The sequence below is a fragment of the Taudactylus pleione genome, unplaced genomic scaffold, assembly GCF_031769625.1.
Source record: "Taudactylus pleione unplaced genomic scaffold, aTauple2 ptg000026l, whole genome shotgun sequence".
NCBI lineage: Eukaryota > Metazoa > Chordata > Amphibia > Anura > Myobatrachidae > Taudactylus > Taudactylus pleione.
The window spans coordinates 13,607,746-13,630,340 of NW_028284428.1; the positions used below are offsets into that span (position 1 = coordinate 13,607,746).

Genomic DNA, 22,595 nt, shown 5'->3' on the forward strand with positions numbered 1-22,595 from the left:
GGGATTCGGTCAAAGGCCTTCTTGGCATCCAATGACATCAGTAATGAGGATGTATTATCTTTATGGATGGTGTGTATTAAGTCGATAGTCCTCCTAATATTATCAGGGGCCTGACTTCCGAGGACAAAACCCACCTGGTCAGGATGCATTAGGGATGGCAGAAGGGGATTCAATCTAGTGGCCAATATTTTAGCGTAGAGTTTTAGATCTACATTGAGTAAGGAGATAGGGCGATAAGTAGAGCAAAGTGAGGGGTCTTTCCTGGGTTTTGGTATCTCCACAATATTTGCTTGTGTCGTTGCGAAGTCAAATGATGCACTCTCTAATACCTTATTAAAGAAATCTGTTAGATGGGGAACTAAAGTTTCGGCAAATTTTTTATAGTATTGAGCCGAGAAACCGTCGGGGTCAGGGACAGAGGAACCTTTGATGGATTTAATGGCTGCCCATACTTCATCCTGCGTAATAGCATTTAAAGAGGAAAGATGGGGCTGGGGCAGGGACAGCTTAGGGAGAGGGGTGTCTGCTAGATACGTCTCCAGGTCAGCAAACCGAGGAGGGGGGTCCTGAGAAGGGTCGGAAGATTATATAGTGAGGTATAGAACTGTCTAAATTATTCAACAATTGCTAGAGGATCATAAGTAACGGAATCAGAGCTCTGGGAGTGAATTTTATCAATTAAATTTAGCGCACGTTTCTTTTGTAACTTTCTACCCAACATTGAGTCAGCCTTGTCAGCTTTGTCGTAGAAACGTTGCTGAAGTTTTTGTAGGATAGAGGCAGCTTTCTGAGAGAGCAAGGTATTCAGCTGGCCTCGGATAGAGTCAATCTGATGTAATAAGTCACTAGTGGGGTTGAGTTTATGGGCGTCAAGAAGTGTAGATAGTCGTTGTTCTAGAGAGGATATCTCAGCAGCGGAACGTTTGCGGGCCGTCGAAGCAGAGCTAATGAGTTGGCCACGAATGGTCGCCTTATGGGCTTCCCATATGATCCCAGGTGCTATATCGGGAGATGAGTTGAATGTAAAATAGTCAGATATGGCCTGCTTAATGGTGGTAAAAGTGGATGGATTAATAAAAATATCATCATCGAGACGCCATCTACAGGGGCGAGGGTAAAGTTGTAAAAGATCAAGGAGAACAAAGACTCCAGCGTGATCTGTCCAGGAGAGGGAGTAATCCCGGCTTGAGAGGTCTCGGGAATCAGCGAGTGGGATATAAACATCATGTCGATGTGCGAGTATGTGTGGTGCGGGACCGAATAATAAGTATAATCACACGCTGACGATTTTTTAAGGCACCAAGAATCATATAAATTATATTGTTTAAGCAGGGAAGATAAAGTCAGAGTGTCCTTGCAAGGAGAAATATTAGATTTATTGGTAGGTGATGGGAATTTATCAAGGGCTGGGTCAAGTGTAACGTTAAAATCCCCGGCTATTATGAGATGACCCTGAACTCGTCGCTCAATGCATCTAAACAATAGTAGTGGAGCGTAATGTGCCAACTATGAGGAAACGACCCTCGGGGTCTGAGAATGTGGAAGAGTGCAGGAAAGGGATCTTGTTGTGAATAAGAATCGCAACACCCTGTTTCTTGCAATCCGCCGAGGCAAAAAAAGTTTGAGAGCTGCTTTCCCTGCAATTGAGTGTGATTACCTGTAAGATGGGTTTCCTGAAGGAACACAATATCAGCCTTTTCCCTCCTGCAGGCGCTCAGGGTGATAGTACGCTTACGTGACGAGCTGAGGCCATTGACATTAATTGAGAATAACTTTAAGGCCATGGTATCAAAAAGAAAATATCTGCAAAAAAAGAAACATTGTGAGGGCCACAAATATTAAAGAACTTTGTTCCCAGAGACAAGCAGTATCGTAAATGGAAGAGGAAAAAGAAAAGAGAAGCCACGAAAAAAAGAGACAGAAAAAGGGAGAAGAAGAGGAAGAGAAGCCCTTACGGGCGACAACCCTTAAACACAGGAACCCAGAAGGGGTTCAAAACAAATGTACAATATATGAATAAATGTACAAGAAGTACAAATAATACAGGGAGCATGGGGGGCAGGCCATAAACGTATACGATAAGGAAACCCCAAAAGGGGACCCAAAGCCCTTAGTAAAAATGAAAAAAAAAAAAAAAAACAGATTGCAGAAAGACTTAATTGCACAATATTATATCTGTAAAATACTTTTGCAAGAACATACAATCTAAGTAAAACCAGCGGAAAACAAAGACATATTAAAGAGAACCAGAAAATGAGCTAATGAGATTGTGTGACCTAACGAGTAGCAGTAGGTCACGACCTAATAAAAACATTTTCAAACAGTGGAATGGAATTCCAACCGTCGAGCCAGAAACCGTAATGTATAGTCACGGGGGCGGCTCAGATGGAAACAATTGAAGTGGTCAAAGAGAGATAATGGGAGATTCATGTCGGAGTAGTAATGCGGTCCTGACGTCTCGTGACTGTGGACCATTCTGGAGCCGGAGGACGGGAACGCTGAGGCTTGGGTGACGAAGGTCTAGGGGACGATGATTCAGGGAGAATGTTCAGTTTTGAAAGTAAATCCTGACCCTGTTCAAGAGATTTCACAGAAAACGAAGAGTTAGCTGTGAATACTTGTAGCTGAAAGGGGAAGCCCCAGCGATATCTAATATTATGTTGTCACAGAATTTTAGTAACCGGTTGTAAATCCCGTCGTTTCTGAATAGTGGAAGGGGCCAGATCTTAAAATAGTTGAATGTCCATATCCTGATAAGAAATGACGGACGTATCGCTAGTCGCCCGGAGTAATTGATCTTTTGTACGGTAATAATGTAATCGGACAATGATATCGCGTGAGGGTTGGGAAGGAGAGGGTCTAGCTCGGAGGGCTCTGTGGGCTCTATCCATTAGGCAGTCCGCTGCTGAAAGATCAGGGAGAATGTGATGAAAAAAAACATCTAAGAAGGACTCCAAGTCCGAGGCAGAGACTGATTCAGATACATTATGTATGCTCAGATTATTGCGGCGGGAGCGATTTTCTGCATCCTCTTGCTTTTCCTTAAGGGATTCCATTTCGGCGTGAAGACTAGAGTTCCTTATCCAGAGTTATTTGGGAACGACAGAGATCGTCCGTTTTTGAATCCAGGTCGTCCGTCCAGGAGCCTAGAAATGAGTTCCGATTTAAAGTCGTTAACTGCCTTGGCAAGTTCCTGAGCAAATGCGGCTTTGACGCCCTCCAAAAGATTGACCATAACCGCTTGTATTTGAGGATCAATTACAGTTTCAGCCTGTCTTGACGGTGACCAGCTGAAAGTGTCCGGATGATCAGACGACAACAGAGTAGATTTACTCTTAAAGCCAAAAAAATTAGTAGATGAGTTCTGCATTGCCTTTTTGGGCTTTTGAGACATAACGCAGATGGGTAGATAGTAGGTAAAGCTTGAGAAAACTGAAGCGACTAGTAGTTCCCGTTCACTCGTTTGTAATAAATTGTTTTCCGGTTCAGGCGAGCAACTGAAGATGTAATGATAAGCTGCAGTGTATTAATTATTATTGGGACATGTAAAGGGCTACTAGGTCCCAGGGTTCAGACAGGGTGATCACATCATATAGACTAGCAGGGCAGGTTAAGCATCAGTGGAATAAATGTAAAATACACTTTGTTTACAGGCCCAATGATGAAATCCAGGCCGGGGAAGGCCGCAAAGTCCCCGGAGGGTCCAGTGGCCACTGACCTTAAAGATGAGCCCCGAGCGAGGTTAGATGCGTCCGGATGCTGCTCCAGGGGGATCGGAGCACCAGCAGCGGGTGTGCAGACAGGAGTTGCCGGAGCGGTGGACCAGCCGACCGCCCAGTAGTCTCCAGCAGGAGAGAGCCGTTGGAGTAATGGCCTTCGCGGGAGTGACAGTCCGGGGCACAGTACCTTCCCTGCTGGGATCACTGTTGTTGCAGGCACTAGTTGTGAAGATCCAGCCGGCTAAAAGAAGAGGAGAAGGAGAGGCAGAATCAAAATGGCCGACTCCCGCGATTCTCGGCACTTTGTAAGGGCTTCAGGAGATCCCTGTTCACAACAAGGAGCCGCCGTTCGCAGGGGAGAAGCCACAGAGGTCAGCAGAGGTAGCGGGCAGCAGTCATAAATCCGCCCGACCACAAGGGAGTCCGGCGTGGCTGCAACGTTGACGTAACAGGCCCCTCCACGGGAGCAGCAACTTGAGGCCGCGGTGTCTTTCAGACAGGTAGGCCAGGGAGTCCCGGGTCTTGGGAGACAGTCACCGGGCTCAGTCAGTAGGGGAGTGGGGTTGCGGGAGCCCTGTCAGACAGGGCAGCCTGTGCAGGGATGCCCAAGGAGGCCCCAAATAGCGTCCCAGCTGCAAAGGAGTCCGAACCTGTGAGAGGCACGTCCGCGTAGTCTGCCAGTCGGGCCGCGTCTCTTGAAGACTTCCAGGGGGCTGCAGGAAGGAGTGGGATCTGCCTCTAACTGCGGTCTGCGGTGGAGAGGTCCAGCCGGTCCTACCTCTAATTGAGCTCCCGGCTTCCTGGCGCGAATAGGCCTCAGATGGCAGGGTGCCAGCAGGTCCTATCCAAAATCACAGTCCAGGTGTCAGGCACCCCAGCAGGTTCTAATATATGTGGGCTGTACGCTGTTCGCCTTTTGGGTCCCAACCAGGACCATAAAAGGTGTTTTTAATTGGGTTTTGGCAGGAGCTCTCTAAGAGTGCATCTACTCGGCTCAGCAGACAGGCCACGCCCCCAAAAGCTTCTTGTTTCCAAAGTGATTAGTTCCAGTACCAGAGGATCAGCGCTCCCGCTGTTTTTATTCAAATCTTTTTGTGGATCCAAAGCCGGATGGTTCAGTCCGACCTATTTTGAATCTAAAATCCTTGAATGGTTATTTAGTTTTTCACCTTTTCAAGATGGAGTCCTTGAATTCAGTGATCGCAGGTCTGTATGTAGGAGATTCTTAGTGTCCCTGGACATGAAGGATGCTTTCTTCCACATCCCAATTTGGAAACCGCATCAGGCTTATCTCAGATTTGCGACCCGGGACTCTCATTACCAGAGTCGGGGCCTTCTGTCCGGATTGTCTTCGGCCTCCTGGGTATTCCCTAAAGTGCTGGCAGTCCTCATAGCCATCTCTGGTCCCAGGGCATGTCCGTTGTACTGTATCTGGATGATATTCTCATCAAAGCCCCGTCTGCGGACATTCTTCCAACAACACGTCTCCTTGATGCATCTGGTACTGATCCAACACAGATGGATCGTGACCTTCAAGAAATCCCACCTGCTGCCTACCCAGTGTCTCCAGTTCCTTGGCATAATTATGGACACCGCACTTCAGAATATGTTTCTGCCAGAGGACAAGATTCGGGTGATTCAGGATCTGGTCCGATTGGTTCTCAAGCCAAAGAAGGCACCTATGTGTTCATCTGCTGGGCAGGATGGTGGCGTCCTTTCGAGGCCATTCAGTTTCCGCAGGTTTCATTCCATGGCCTTCCAGTTGGACCTACTATCCCAGTGGTCGTGGTCCCATCTCCAACGTCACCGGTTGGATCATCTGTCTCCTGGGACTCTCGAACACCTTTTGGCAGGTCAATGCTTCGGCATATAGAACTGGACTTTCCTAACCACCGATGCCTGCTTACAAGGATGGGGAGCAGTGATTTGGCAAAGATTCAGGGTCTCTGGTCGCAGCAGGAATCTCTTCCGATCAATGTGTTGGAGCTCAGGGCAGCTGCTTGCGGCTGATCCCCTGCTGGGGAGCTTACTGATTCGGGTAGAATTTGACAAAGCCGCGGCTGTGGCATACATAAATCAAGGGAGAACTCTCAGCCATGCAGCTATGAGAGAAGCAAGTCTCATTCTGAAGTGGGCAGAACTTCACGCAGAGGCCTTCTCCGCAGTGTTCATCCCGGGAGTCGAGTACTGGGAGGCATGTTCTCTGCCTCTTCCTTGCAGTTATCCTGCCTTATTTTTCTGCAGGCAGGTCTGGATGCAGGTCTCCGGTTTGGTTCGCTTAAGGTACAGATTGCTGCCCTTTCCATTGTTTTTCTGGAGCTTCAGGCCTTTTAGCAGGGCGTGCTTTGGGTCCAGCCGCCGTTTGCGCCTCCTACGGCCCCATGGGATCTGAACCTGGTTTTAGCTTATCTCCAATCTCCTGTATTCAAGCCTTTGGAGGAGTTGAACCTTAGATACTTGTCCTGGAAGACTGTTCTTCTTCTGGCCTTGGCCTCGGCTCAGAAGGTCTCTGAGTTCGGGGCTTTATAGTGCCGTTCCCCATATCTGATCTTGCACGATGACCATGCTGTGCTTTGCACTGGACCTGATGATTTTTTCTTTTTTCTTTTTTTTTTTACCAAAGGTGGTCTCGGCTTTTCACTTAAACCAACCAATTGTTCAGGTTTACCAGCTATTGATGCCTCATCCCAGTCTCTGGATGTGGTTCGGGCTCTGTTGTATCGATCTCTCTGACTGAACTCTTGCGCAAGTCTAGTTCCTTATTTGTACTTTTTAGATGCTGCTAGGAGATGACCAGCTTCCAAACAGACCTTGGCGCATTGGATTAGTTTTACTATCGTCAGGCGTACTTTACGTGGACGGTTCAAACTTAAGCGGCGCGCAGAGGTGTTTCTGCTTCGCAGCTTTGTCGGGCGGCCATTTGGTCTCTCTTATACATACTTTTTGTTTCTATCGGTTTGACACTTTTGCGGCCTCTGATTCTGCCTTTGGAGTTTTGAAGGAGCCTCAGCGCTCTCCCACCTGTGAGGGTAGCTTTGGGAATTCCCAAGTGTGACTCCAGTATGCCCTATGGAAGAAGGAGAAAATAGGATTTGGTACTTACCAGTAAAATCTTTCTCCGATTCTATAGGAGACACTGGACGCCTGACTCTGCGCGGAGGCCTATTTTATTTCTGGAGGTATCAGCATGTGCTGCTTGCAGTCTGTTCCTTTTTTTTTCCTTGGTTCCTCCTATTATCCGCTCTGTTTGCCTCTGTTTTCAGTCTCCACTCGTGCTTGGTTAGTCTTAACGGATTCAGGTGGGGTATAGAGGGGGATGAGCCGGCTAGTTTTACTGAAATGTAAAGTGCCAGACTCCATAGAACATCCGTCTATACCCCAGTGTGACTCCAGTGTCCCCATGGAATCGGAGAAAGAGATTTTACTGGTAACTATCAAAATCCTATTTTTATGTTATAAAATTCTAAATTCAGTACCCCTAAAGTTAACATGGATCAGTGATATATTTAAGGTGGATAATAGTAACACACAGTTTGTCATGGTGGATTATGGAATAAGAGTATAAACTGATAACAACATTTATTGAGCTGTAGATGTCCTTATGAAAAAGAAAATATAACATGAGCTGATGTGGGTCAAATATGACGTTCAATTGAGTGCTAATGAGGTATTAAGTGAAAGCAAACGTACATTAATAATAAGTGAGGGGAGAAATTTATTTGTTCAATAAAGATTTTACACCAACTTGTGGCTGACGAGGGTTGGCTAGAAAAAAAAATTATACAGATTAACAAATTAACTGGGTTGGATTCCTATAAAGTAAAGAAATTGGAAACTGTTGAACAAGATTATCAACACCATACTGTCTATAATTGTTGTCAGGGGATACTAGCAGTTAATGCTCTAATCGGGGACATAGATTTAGGAGACCACAGAGAACGAATATTTTCGATACATTTTCCTCTCAAATGTCCTCTGAATCCGTTGAGAGACTTCCCCCTACAGGAAATGTTTGAGGCATATCCTCTTGCAGATACTGGTTACCACACCCAAGGAGGGGTGGGCACAAAAGGGCACCCAAGAGACAGAAAATGGAGGGGGAGGACCACAACCTCACTGAATTAGAACATTCACTGTACCAACTTGCAGATTTGACTTCTATGACTGGTCTGTAGGCATTTTATAAAATGGCAAATTCAGACTCTGAGTTTTTTGATAATAAACCTGGTACTACTTAGATGCAGGCTAGTGGTGTTTTTAAAAAAAAAAAAAAAAAAAAGGTTCATTTGACAGCGTCGTCAAATGCCAGTCTAAAAACTTTTTAAGACTTGTTGATATGTAGGTCAAGAAGAGGTTTTGATAATCTCACTCCCCAAGAGTAGCTCTGATATCATTAATGAGAAACAAGTCTTTCGTGATCAGAACAGCTGACAAGGGGGATCAGTTGTGATTCAAAACTTTGAATCTTAAGATAGAGAGATCAATAGACTATCTGATAATCAGACATGCCAACAGATGGAGTTTAGTCCTATTCCTCACAACAATAGAAAGATTGATGACCTAATATCTTTGGCACTATCCAACCTTTGGATTAATTAAAATTGTCTACATTTGTTATGGTGGATCATCCTATTTGCCCTATCTTATACACCTTGCCAAAGGTAAATGAGTAGATGGTGGACCCACCTGGTCGTCCATTTATATCGACATGAGGGTCAGTATTGCAACCGATCGCCCAATATTTGGACTTCTGTCTACAACCCCTGGTTCAAAACATGACCAGCTATACGAGGGATACAACTGATTTTCTCACTAGCCTGTCCTTGATATAGACACTGCCCACTGAATGTATACTTGCTACTCTAGACGTAAATTTATTATATACCCTGATCCTACATGACATTGGGGGCAGAAACAGTAAGACTAGCATATTAATACAAGGGCAATATGAGGGACCCCCAATTGAGTTTATGGTCTTGTTATGCATTGTTCTGGAAATTAATCATTTTTTCATATGGTGGATCAACTGAGCAGTCTGAGTAATCCAATAAGGTTCATGGCAGTTGCCAATACATATTATCAACTTTTTGAATGCAACAGTGTTTAGGAATGGTCCTCGATTAGGACACTCTTCTATGGTCTACCAGTCACCTCCGAACGCCTTAAAACAACTGTAATTACAGGTTTGGCAGACTAGCAACTGCACAAATGTAGGGAATGTTTCATTGCATGTGGTTACAAACGTTCTATAGTCAAAAATTGCCTCACCAGGACTAGAAATCATTTCTTAAAAGGCAACTCTGATTCTAGAACAACTAATGAAGGAAGAGTAATATTCTGGACAAAATGTGACACAAATCATGGCAATGTACAGAGAGCCATTAGAAAGAACTGGAAGCTGGTGGATTCTGATCCTGTCTTTAAAAACGTGGGTAATAGCCCTCCCCTTTTGAGTATAAGGGTGCTGTCATATTTGAAGGATTTACTATATAGACCCAATATGAAACCCGATGGTGAGTCTGAAGAAAATTGGCTCACTAGACGAATTGGCTGTTTCAAGTGCCTTGGCTGCACTACTTGCAGGGCCCTTATACAAGGACAGTCCTTTAACCATCCCCACAGTGAGAAAAAGATCTTCCTTCAACAGATGGCAACAGGGACCTACTATTGCTCAAACATGAAGCAAGGTGGATGCACCGTTTAGACACAACGCACTGACTATTTTTTGTTTTTTTAGCAATGATGGCATATTTGTTTTTGACCAGATACACCATGTGTTGTACTTTGCTTCCATATGCTCTCCAAATATTTTTTTAAATTTTTTTTGTGTAGTAGTGTAATCTGATACTCTTGCTTATTTTTTTTTATAGGAAGATTTTTTATTTTTATTTTTTTTGTATAGATTTTTTTTGTTTGACCCACATGGGTGAGAGAGGATCTAGTAGCTCAATCCCATGTGTTGAGAGAACGCTATCAGGATGTATAGTCCTCTACAATAAGGATGATGGACTAAATTATACCTCAGTCCCACAACGCAGCATTTGAGGCAATTTAAATAAATACATTTAGAAAGCGCAAGGATAATAGTTGTTGGGTATCTAACAACTATAATTAGTTTTCTTTTGAGTTACAAAGTGGACAAATATTGGACAAATATTTTTCCAGATCCAGGCAACCAAAACCCTTCTGAACAGATACCATGGCAATTCCATGGAACTACCCTCTCATTTATCTTTTTCCTTCAGTAACTTTCCTATCGAGGGTGCTTAATAAAATTGAAAATAGAAAAAATTCAGGTCATCCTGGTGGCTTCCAGTTTGGCCTTGCAGGTTGTGGTACTTGGATATCCTGGACCTGTTGATTGCTCTTCAGTGATGCCTTCTAATGAGGCCATATCTCCCAGGGCACATTTCATCTCGCTCCAAAGCTGTTATCTTTAATGGGATGGTTATTGAAGCAGTCATCCTAAAGGTGAAGGGTTTTATCTGCTGCGTTGGTATACAAACCATGCTGAAGGCCAGAAGCCATCCTCAGCCAGAATATACCATTGTGTATTTATAGCCTATATCACCTGGTATGAAAAACACAATTTTCCCATGTCTTCCTTCATTTTCTGTATATATTCCTTGCAAATTTCAAGAGGGTTTGGAACTTAGACTGAAACTTAATAATTGAAGGTGCATGTTTCTGCTCTTCTGTTTTTCCAGAATAAAAACAGTCATTCCTATTGTGCAATCCTTTCTCCAGGGAATATAGCTCATACAACCACTTTTCATGCTCCCAGTAGTCCCTTGGCATTAAATTTAGTCCTGAAGTCACTCTGTTTTTCTACTTGCCATTTCTTCTGTATGAAGGGTCTTGGAAAATACTGCTCTTTTAAGTCCCTGTTTTTAAATGTACAAGAAGACAAAGTGGTTCAAGAAATAAATGGTCTTTTCCACCTAAACTTGTTTCAAGGTTCTGCATAAATAAATAAAATGTGGTTACAGCATTAACTTAAGAGTCTCCAGTGCCTAACAGAGGCTCTCTCTCTCCGTCTTAGATGTAGTCAAGGCAATCACAATTTATGCATAGAGGGCTAAAGATGTCAGATGGCCTCTTTGTACTATACAACTTTAAGAAAAAAGTCTTGCCAGCCTCTAAACCAGATGTTCCTAAATGTGGTCCTCAAGGCACCACAACAGTTTAGGTTTTAGAGATATCCATGGTTGAGCACAGATGGTTAAATCAAATTGACCTGAGGTACTAATTAAGACACTTGTGGTCAAGCATGGATATCCTTAAAACCTGGACTGTTAGGGTGCCTTGAGGACCGAGTTTGGGAATCTCTGCTCTAAACACATTGTTGATATATGAATGTCATCTACCATCCACCAGATGTACAAAGATCCGTATCTTATAGTATTGGAGCCCACTAATCTAGATCAGTCAGGTCCAACGATTTTCACATTCACTGTGAAATCTGTTTTGCTGCATTCCATAGGGTCACTGGACGCCTTCCTTCACTGTCCTGTTTTCCATGATAGTTTTGATAAGTGCTTAAAATGAAATTGCTTAAAGCCCTGTACTACTCTTCTTCCAGTGTGCGTTGCTGCTAAAAGTGCAGACTTTTTTTTTTGCAGGGCTTTACTTCTTTTCAATCACCGGTACTTCAAATTTAGTGTTTGAGGCATTTACAGCAACCTCGCTTTGAACCACTTGATTGAGTCGATGTGAAATTTTTGCATTTAAACTGGCATTTTTACCTGGGTATTCCCATGATGTGGAGGGTGTTGTAGCTGGAAGCTCTGTCTTACAAATTGCTGTATTTGATTTTTCATGAGGACAGAGCTGCTAACCAAAATTCCACTTAAATCCATACCTTGCGATTCTAGCACTAGGACAGATTCCGTATGTGGAGGAAGATGCATTTTTTTCACTCATTGGGTGTCTTTAGGGCATTCAAGTGTATTTGTGAAAAGGCTCCATTAAACATACAAAAGAGGTTGGCCGCATCAAAATGACTATTGCTAGATAAATCACAAATGTGATTTAGCATATTTCTGTTAAGGAGAGAAAACCTGTTCTTTACAATTTGGTGGTTAATTCTACCATATCAGTAAGCACCTTGTCGGTAGCACGAGTTGGAGCCACCGCTAACCAGCTGAAGGGTTTATGTATCAATCAGTCCTTAGTGCATACTTCCATCATAATTTAAATTTTTCATGTTTGTGTTATGTCCTCACTTTTTGCAGGAAGGTGCACTGTAATACTGTGAGCATATTCACTTAAAGGGGCAGCAATGGGACGGCCTCATGGTCCAGTATTCCCCAAGTGGATGATAAAGAATGAGATTTTTATTCTTACGTAATCCTTTTCTCTGAGTCCATTGAGGGTCACCTAGATGCTGATTGTGAGTGTAAAACAAAAGCGAGAAAAAAAACAAGCAACTTTGCTACATGGCAAAACCATGTTGCACTGCAGCTGGGGAGATATAAAATATGCAGAGATATTTAGATTTGGTTGTATCCAAACACAAATCTAAATTGCTGTGTAAAACTAAAGCTGTCCAGCAAGGATTTATCTTTATACAAGCGTGCTCCACTACCAAATTCTACCTCCATTCCTTATGCTGCATACACACGTAAAAATTTTCTGTCCAACATCCAACTAGTTGATTGGTTGGAATGAAAATCTGGTAAGTTATGAAAGCAAATGACAATCAGCAATTTGCTCCCAAACGCCGGAAAATGGACAAAAACTGTTGTTTGAACAAATTGTTTAGATCAAACATTTAACAAACTTGTCTGACGACCATTTTCATCTGTTTTCTGGCATTTAGGAGCAAATTGCTGATCATCATTTACTCCCAGACGTTACCAGATTTTCATTCCAACCAATCAACTAGTTGGCTGGTTGGACAGAAAATCTTTACGTGTGTATGCAGCATTAGACATACATGGTGGTCCTACAGTGTTTAATTTCTTATTAGCAGTTGCAGTTGTCTTGTATCACACATTACTCTTCCCTATCTGCAGGACAACTATAAAAATATATTGTAATTCCCAAATATGTCTAGTAAATGGTACACAATGCAAATTTTGACTTTAGGCATACAGATTTAGAATTCTGTTTTTTATTAAACTGAAGTTACTTTTTCCAGCTTTATGTAAACACCTGTATAAATGCCAATGTATAACTTCAGATTGTCACAGCTCCCTACCGTGTTTTGCACTTGCATCAATTTAATTCTAAAATAATCTATTACTTTTTATTTTTGTTTAATAATTTTGTGTATGTATAGAAACCCATATAATTGTATCTTTTTTTTTCCAGAAAGTTGAAAAAAATTATGCGTTTGAGATTCCAGATGTCCCAGCCAGCTCAGAATATCTAGAGGTTCGATACTCTGTAAGTAGCACTTCTGAACCTGTTTATTTTATTTAAAAATGTGTGTATCAAGCAATAAATGGTGTTTAGCAAATGTGTGCATATATACGTGTGAATATATGTGTATTTATATTTAGTATGTACATTATATGTACAAAATCAAAGAGATGCACTCTATATTTAAGAGAGCAGGAATCTTTCACAGAGCTAAAGTGTGTAATTACAAATTGAGGTCAGTTCAGTTTCTCTTTCAGTTTTTATGAAGAAAAAATATGAAATTATTTTTAAGTTTCTTATTTATTTGATGGTACCTTTTCATGCATTTTACCTTGTACAGTTCCATATTTTCCTCTATAAACAGAATATAGAGCTTAATACTTTTTCACAGTATCCATGTTCCCATGCCTTGAATAGTATTTTTGCACTAAATTTGGTGGCATTCCACCAATTTCGAACAGCTCTGAATAGGGAAATTATGACCATTTTATGTATAATATGAAAAAGAATATCCTTTTTCAAATCTGCTTTTACGCATTGGGACATCTAGTCCTGACATTTGTCAAATCTTATGACATGCCGAAAACAGATTAGATACAGTATAGCCATCCCACTTGTGTATAAAAAAAAAAAAAAGTACACCCTAGCTTTCATGTGTGTAAAGAAGGTTACTTCTCTAATATCTATTGGTGGACGCTGGAAAAGTGGGGTATAGAGCTGCGAGTAACATTTCGGGCATTCTAAAAATGTTTGACCATGCTCCTCTACAGCCCCCAGGTGAGATGCAGGGCACTTCATTCTATGCTGCCTAATGCAGTTTTGTTAAAGAAAAAGAAAAAAGTTGCAATTTTAATTATTTTTTCTACTTCAGGGTCCATAGGGTATCCACAGGATACCTTGGGTATAGGTGATGACGTCAGGCATCAGGCACCATAGAGTTAAGTTTTCAGCCTCCCAGGATTTACTAGGGTCCCCCTCCTATACACCGCCCCCGAGCCAAGTCATCTCAGTTTCGTGTGGTGCCCGGCCGGAGTCGGATGCACCTGCTAGAGGGGGGCTTAGAAGAGCCCCTGAAGTTTTCTTCTTTGCAGCTGTGGCTGCACATCTGGAAGTACAGCATGGACTGTCAGTACTGACGTCCATGCTGTCTTCCCTACACCCCCGCCGGTACCAGAACGCCGGTACCGATCCGGGGATGCTGGTAAGCAGTGGCCCCAGATGTTCTGGGCCATGGCCGGATTTAAGGGGGATTACAGGTAAGCAGCAGGGGTCCCGCGGTGGGACCCTGCTGAACATGGCCCTAAGTTCCCAGGCAGGGGGCTCCCTGGGGACTGGCTGCAGCGTGGAGCCAGGTATTAACCTGCGCTTCCACTACCCCCCTGGGACAGCGGGCCGCGGCAGAGCGGTAGCGCTGCGGCGTCCCAGGGGTTAAATGCATGCCAGGGGAGCGCGCCCTCCCTGTCTCACTGCCCGGCCGCCTCCCCCGCTGCACACAGCCCTCTCTGCACACGCCGACTGGCCCTGTGGCAGCGCTCCTCCCCCAGGCCAGCCGCCTCTATGCTCCTCGGTGGCCATCTTCAGAACGCATGGTGAACGCTGCTGGCAGCCTATGATCGGAGGCATCGTGGTCTGGGTCCCCCCGCATACCTCTCCTCCGCTGTGGTCAGGTCTGTGTATGCAGCGCTGTGTCCTACCAGACTCTGTCTGTGTAGTTGATTATCAGCGCTGATAGTACAGGAATTCGTTTTTCTGTGCATTGTATGTGGCTGTGCTAGCGCTGCTGCCTGTACTTTTAATTGCTTACTGTCAGCCTTATCACTGTCCCTGTTCTTTCTGCTAAAGCCCTTGCAGTGCGGTGCTTGCAGGGTGGTCTCTCGCTATACTAGCAAGTATTGGTGAGAGGGGTCACATACTTACCATCATGTCTGAGAGTGACTTTCCTCTCCAGCTTCAGTGTACTACGTGTAAAGTAACTATAGCGGAGGGGGAAGGTAGCGAGGAGGGGCTATGCCGGCAGTGTTATTTATTGGCGCGGCCAATTACTGTCACAGCACCGGTGCAGGAGCCGCCCTGGGCTTGTTTCGCTAAGGCGCTTACAACCCTGGTGGGCCAGTTAGCTCCGCAGCCTGCGTTCTCACAGATGGGACTGTCCCAGCAATCAGTGGTGTCGTCACCCATGCAGGGTTTCCCAAGACAATTGATGGTACCCCACAGTCTCCCTATTTCCCCTCCCCAGGTCTCTCAGGAGCCTGCGTGGGTTAATTCCCTGACTAGTTCTGTACAGCACTTGTCGGATGTGTTACAGGGGGAATCTGTGTTACGGCCACATAAGCAGCCGGTGGCCTCTCTGTCTGCTCCTTATGAGGATGACGACGTGACGTCTGATGATGGGGAGATTCTGGATCTTTCGGACCAGGAACCTCTCCGTACTAAAGAGACGGACGCTAGGTCCAAGGTGTATATTCCTGGACTTATTCGGGCAGTCCGCACAGCTTTGGTGATTGAGGACGAAGATCCTCCGGTGTCCAAATCTAAATATGCCTTTTTTAAGGATATTAAGGGTGACGCCACAGTGTTTCCTCTTTCGGGTCAATTGGTGGACCATTTAGAGGAGGCATGGAAACAGCCTGGCAAACGGTACCAGCCGCAGAGGCGTTTGGCGGTGGCTTATCCGTTTGCGGATAATTATTTTTCTAAGTGGGAATCCCCTCCACAGGTGGATTCTCATGTGACCCGCCTAGTCCGTAGTGCCACATTACCCATGCCATCCATGTCTTCCCTAAAGGATGCTACGGACCGCAAGGTGGAGATCTGCCTAAAGTCCGTTTATTCCCTTGCGGGGGAGGTAGCTAGGCCAGCTATGGCCATTTGTTGGGTTGCCAGAGCTATGGAGCGCTGGGCTGATACGTTGGAGGCGTCCTTCAATTCCGACTGTTCGGCTGAACAGACGGAGTTGATCGGCAATCTCCGGGATTCGGACACTTATATCAACGAAGCGGCCTTGGATATTAGTACCCTGGCGTCTCGGATTTCTTCGGCAGCTGTAGCTGCTCGTCGCACCTTATGGTTGCGATCTTGGAAGGCGGACGCTGATTCCAAATAGGGCTTGCAAGCGTTGCCTTTTAATGGAGAAGGGCCTGGACAAAATTGTAGCCACACTGGCGGCAGCCAAATCGGCATGTCTCCCGTCTGCTGCAGTTCCTTCAGTTTCAGGTACGTCGTCCTTTCGGCCTTATAGGGCCCAGGGTAGCCTAAAGCACAGTCCTTTCCCCGACAGGCTGGCCCCAAAAAATTGGCCAAGCCCCGGAAGCAGGCTTGGAGTACCAGACGTCCGGCCCCTAAGCCAGATGACAAACCTGCGGCCTGACGGTCCGGGCCTCCCTTTGGGGGATCCCGCCTGCTGCAGTTCGCCCGGTGTTGGTCGGTCACCACGACAGACACTTGGGTTCTGGAGGTGGTCTCCCACGGGTATGCCCTCTCCTTCCGGCACAGACCCCCCATCTCGATTCTTCACCACGGGTATGCCATCAGTTCAGCCTCGGAACTGCGGAAAGTCTTGCACACTATGCTCCAGACTGGAGTTACAGTGCCTGTTCCATTCTCCCAGAAGGGCCAGGGTTTCTATTCCAATCTCTTTTTGGTGCAGAAACCCAATGGGTCATTTTGTTCGATACTCAACCTCAAAGCTCTCAACAAGTCTTTGCGGGTACCGAAGTTTCGGATGGAGACCCTACTGTCCATCATTCTGGCGCTGGAACCTGGGGACTACATGGTGTCATTTTACATACAGGACGCTTATCTGCATGTCCCTATTCTTTTACGCCATCAGCAGTTCCTCAGGTTTGCAATCCGCAGCGACCACTTTCAGTTCCGGGCATTACCTTTTGGCCTGGCGACAGCACTACGTGTTTTCACCAAGGTGATGGTGGTCATGGCGGCTTCCCTGCGGCTGCAGGGAGTCCGCATGTTGCCGTACTTGGTAGACCTTCTCTTAGTGGCAGGATCTCCGGAACTCCTTCTACGCCACTTGGATCTGACCATTGCGGTACTGCAACAGCACGGCTGGTTAATAAACTGGCAGAAGTCCACCCTGATCCCGTCTCAGTGGATTCTGCACCTCGGAGCCTTATTGGACTCCGGACAGCAAAGGATCTTTGTGACGGGGGAAAAGATCTCTGCCTTGCAGTTGAGGGTGTGCAGTTGTCTACAGAGCCACCGGGTGTCTCTGCACTCGGCGATGAGGTTACTGGCCTCCATGGTGTCAGTATTCGACATGGTGGAATATGCCCAGTTTCACTCCAGACCTCTGCAGCACCTGATCCTGTCCAAATGGAATGGACTGCCTCAGAGTCTAAAGTCCCAGACGATGGTGCTCACTCCGGAGGTTCGCCTGTCCCTAGCCTGGTGGTTGCAGACGACCCATCTCAACAAGGGTCATCCGTTCTGGGTGGCGAATTGGGTCCTGTTAACAACGGACGCCAGTCTTCGGGGCTGGGGAGCAGTCTCGGGTCCACACTTGTTCTAGGGCAGGTGGACTCAGGCAGAAACAGAGCTTCCAATAAACATTCTGGAGCTCCGCGCGGTGTTCAATGCCCTCCGGCAGGCACATCGAGTTCTCCAAGGTCACCCAGTGCAGGTCCAGTCGGACAACGCTACCACCGTGGCCTACATAAATCGGCAAGGAGGAACCCGAAGTCGGGCGGCTCTCGTATAGGTGTACCGAATCCTGGTATGGGCGGAGCGCAATCTCCCAGCCATATCAGCAGTCTTCATCCCGGGAGCGCTAAACTGGGAGGCGGACTTTCTCAGTCGCCAGGATGTTCATCCGGGGGAATGGTCCCTGCACTCGGACGTTTTTCAACTGCTGGTGGACAGGTGGGCTCTTCCAGAGATAGACCTCATGGCGTCCCGGCACAACAACAAGTTGCCTGTGTACGGGTCTCGCACAAGAGACGAAGAGGCGTCTTTAGTGGATGCTCTGTCCGTCCGGTGGACGTTCCGGTTCGCTTATCTGTTTCCTCCGTTTTCCCTTCTTCCGCGGGTAATCCGGAAATTCAAACAGGGAGAAGGGATGCTCCTGTTGATAGCTCCCGCATGGCCCAGACGGCACTGGTTCTCAGACCTTCAGGGTCTGTCCGTGGACAGTCCTCTGCGGTTGCCGCTACGACCGGACCTTCTGTCACAGGGTCCTTGTCTTCACCCGGACCTGACTCGGCTGTCTTTGACGGCATGGCTGTTGAGACGGCCATGTTAAGGTCCAGGGGGTTTTCCAGCTCTGTAGTGCGAACTATGCTAAGAGCTCGGAAACCGTCTTCCGCGAGAATATGCCATCGCGTGTGGCATACGTTCTTCCAGTGGTGTCGACCGAGAGGTTATGCACCTCGGGAGTTTCGTCTGTCTAGAGTGCTAACCTTCCTACAAGTGGGACTAGACCATGGGCTTCACCTTGCTTCTTTGAAGTTGCAGGTTTCTGCCCTGTCTGTCTGGTTTCATCGTAGGATTGCTACAATCCCTGATGTGCGCACCTTTATGCAAGGTGTTATGCGATTTCAGCCGCCATTTGTTCCACCTGTGGCGCCTTTGGACTTGGCTGTGGTCCTGAGGGCTCTCCAGGGACCGCCGTTTGAACCACTGGGCTCAGTGGATCTTAAATGGCTAACAGCTAAGACTGTAAGCCTTCTGGCCATAGCTTCGGCCAGACGTGTTTCTGATTTAGGGGCTCTCTCTTGTAGACCCCCTTTCTTGATTTTTCATGGGAACAGGGCAGTGCTGCGCACTCGTCCTGAATTTCTTCCCAAAGTTGTTTCACAGTTTCATGTTAACGAGGAAATAGTTGTACCGGCTTTTAACTCACCTGGCCTTTCAGTGAGTGAGGCCACTTTGGATGTTGTGCGGGCCTTAAGGACTTATGTTGACCGCACTTCTTCGTTTGGCTTCCGTAAAAAGGGTTGGCCTGCTTCAAAGCAAACTTTGGCAGCCTGGATCCGTATGGCGATTTCAGAAGCTTATCTTCATGAAGGCCTGCCGGTTCCTCCTTCTGTGAAGGCTCATTCCACTAGGGCTGTGGGTCCTTCGTGGGCAGCTCGACGTGGTGCCCTGGCAGTCCAGATCTGCAAGGCGGCCACGTGGTCCTCTGTCCATACCTTTGTGAGGTATTACGCGTTTTGACACCTTTGCCTCTCAGGATGCTTCCTTCGGGCGGCGGATTCTCCTTTCAGCACAGGAGCGTCCCCACCCTTGAAGGATACTGCTTTGGGACATCCCCGAGGTATCCTGTGGATATCCTATGGACCCTGAAGTAGAAAATATGAGATATGGTAAGAACTTACCTTTGTTATCTCTATTTCTACGAAGTCCATAGGGTTCCACAGGACTCCCGCCATGTCGCACCTGTGCTGCAGATGGGCTTTGCTCTGGTCACCGGTTTTTCCGTCTCCCTCTGGTGAGAATGTGATTCTTGTGTGTGTCCAGATCTTTTTTCTCTCTTCCTTCTCCTCCTCCGGCCTCTGGCTTGGTACGTTACTGAGATGCCTTGGCTCGGGGGTGGGGTATAGGAGGGGGACCCTAGTGCATCCTGGGAGGCTGAAAACTTAACTCTATGGTGCCCGATGCCTGACGTCATCACCTATACCCAAGGTATCCTGTGGAACCCTATGGACTTCGTAGAAATAGAGATAACAAAGGTAAGTTCTTACCATATCTCATATTTTTTTTTATACATGTTGGTAACACTGTCAATAATACTAACAGCTTGTGGCTGTCAAGGGGATTATTATATATGAATAATGTGGTCCAGATTCCTTTTTTTTTTTTTTTTGTTTTTAACTTCCGCAAAGTATCTAGGTCACTATCCACCTCTGGTAATGACCATTGACCCATTCTGCTGCTGCATGAAGTGGCTGCAGATGACATTATATTACAATCTCCTCTTTTTCTGCAGAGAACTATTCTGGCTGATATTGAGTCCTCAGTCACTTTTGCCACCAGGTGGTAGCGCTGAACTGGCGCAGTCTCCTTAGACAAAAGTATTAATAGGACAATAATTTAATTTGTTCAGCTAGTTAGTCAACTTTTACCTTGGCAAATACTGGATAAGTAATACTTCTTACCCCGTTTCTCCTTCAAGTTCTCCTTATTCTGATGTAGAGGAATGTTTTTTTTTATTTTTTTATAATGAAGACAATTCCTTTAAAATAAATGAAATTGAGGACTTGAGTGCTGTATGTCACTCTATGATTATGGGCAAATGTTTCCTAAAACACACAACGGAACAAAGTTTGTAAAGGAAAATAACCTTTAAGTGACTGAAGTCCAACTCTAAATACTAGTCACCGCACACCTACATGCTGATGGGCGAGGCTTTAATTGCATACATGCAGCCAGTTACGAAGGTAAAGTTCTGCAGTAGACAATTTGGTGGTAAATCTGGAGACAAATGACGGTAAACCCTACTTACAAGGTGGCGGTTTCGTGATATATAGTGCTCCACATTGACTTGTCAGTTTCTTACAGATTTGTTTTTTATTTATATTTTTTTTCATTTTAGCTTTGTACTAATCTTATGTTTAAGGAGATTAACAATTATTATTTTGTATGAAGTTTCCGCAGACACAAATTACCACACCTAATTTTATACCTCTTGAAAGTAAATGCTTCAGGCAGGGGGTGAGTGTTCCTAGCTGAGAAGGAAAATCAAAATTGGCTGTGACTGTTGGACATACAGTTTCCTTGCTAATTGTTTCCTTTGACTACATTTATTTTATGATATGTTTGATTTGCAGGCAGACTTGTCCCAACTTCCTCAAGACCTAAAAGGAGAAACATTTTCACATGTCTTTGGAACAAATACTTCAAGCCTGGAGCTTTTCTTGCTTAGCCGAAAGATAAAAGGGCCCAGCTGGCTAGAGATAAAGAACCCACGTAAATATACTGCTTCTTTCTGCAAATTTTGCTTTTGTATTTATATATATATTTGCTTGACCTTGATCTCTCCACAGGCGTTTCGCCTACTTGCTGCATTTGGAAGGGTTGTAAGTGCCAAAGTAAAGGATTAAAGGGTCTTTTTCTGCAAGCTTATTTTTATTTAATTTTGTAGAGATTTATTCATAATGTGTAGGGCGTTCATTTCTCCTGCATCTTTTCTGTACTTGGACTTTTTAACGTAATAATTAAATTTTAAAGGATGCTTTAGAATTGTAAAAAATGTGTGTGCAGGTGAGACTGTACAATACACAACAGTATGTATGTGTTTGTGTGTGTGTGTATATATATATATATGTATAACTATATATGTGTATGTGTGTATATATATAATTATAATGTGTATGTTTTGTATATAATAAATATGTTGTTGCCGCAGCATTAATCCACCTTTCCAAAAACTGCAAAGTTGTTCTACATATAGGTTTTCAAAATGCCTTCTTCATGTGAAAATGGTAGTTTTTGCCATCTTGCACTAAATGCATGCAGGGTGTACAAATAGTATGATAGTCTAACAAGGCATACCATTTTGAAAACTAGAAAACTCTACAGTTATGAGGGGACACAAATTTTTTTTTCTTTTTTTCAGGACCCAGAGCCTCCACTTCTTTGGAAACCTGTAATGTTTTCTGTAGTGTTGGTTGTCATTGTCTAGGTATCACATAAATACTAAGGGTGGGTACACTTTAGGATATCGGGACGATTTGTCATGTTGAAGCGTAGTGTGTACCCTCAATGGCGCTCTCCCATGGACGACATATGATATCGTTTACTGCATGGTCAATCAAACAATATCTTGTGGGCAACAGTGCATTGTAATGAAGGTATCATTCCATTGTTCATTATCTCGTGACGTGTATGCTGGAAATCTGTGATCCGAGGCGAAGGGAAATCGCCCCAACCATCTGCATAATTGCCAGTCATTGTAAAGTGTACCCACCCTAAGACAGCACAATATTTGACAGAGGGAATTCTCCTCTTTTCAGCGAGGGTGCACATAAATATGCAGGCCCACATCTCTGGAAAGCTGTTTTTCATAATGCCTCGTGATATTATTCGGTGGTCCCCAGATAATAACTATTCAATGGCCACGTCATTTGAAAGAGATGACTCCCTTCTTTTAAATGCTGCACGATAGGGGAGATCTTCCCCTCTATGCCTGAACTACATTAGTTTTTTGCAGTATTTGGGGTTATTATGTGATGATCACACTGATCACTAGATAACTTGCCAGAGGGGCACATTTTTAAAGAGGGGACCATATTCTTTAAAACGATCATAACTGTAGATGCTAAGATGGATGAGATAAGTGACCTTCAGTTCCCAGTTGCTCCCCATACCTTTAGTATTTTGTTCTGTAAGCTATGCCTCCTGTGACGTTACCTCAGGTCACAACAGTGAGGCCTTCACCAGATCTCCCCACCATACAGTTCTGAAGATGAGTGGGAATTTTCATCTTTTTAGATGTACATGTGGACAGACTCATCATTAGCACTGAAGGGTTTAACAAGAGCAGTTTAGTCAAGGTAA

General features: G+C 45.0%; 1 protein-coding gene across 1 annotated transcript in view; it reads left to right on the forward strand.

The window, feature by feature from the left end:
- The window catches only part of POLA1 (DNA polymerase alpha 1, catalytic subunit), a 477,386-nt gene that overhangs the window by 93,433 nt on the left and 361,358 nt on the right, over positions 1–22,595 (forward strand). The window contains exons 13-14 of the mRNA XM_088451643.1: positions 13,035–13,109; positions 20,867–21,005. Of these exons, the coding sequence (XP_088307769.1) occupies positions 13,035–13,109; positions 20,867–21,005 (214 nt within the window). The remainder of the gene's footprint in view (positions 1–13,034; positions 13,110–20,866; positions 21,006–22,595) is intronic.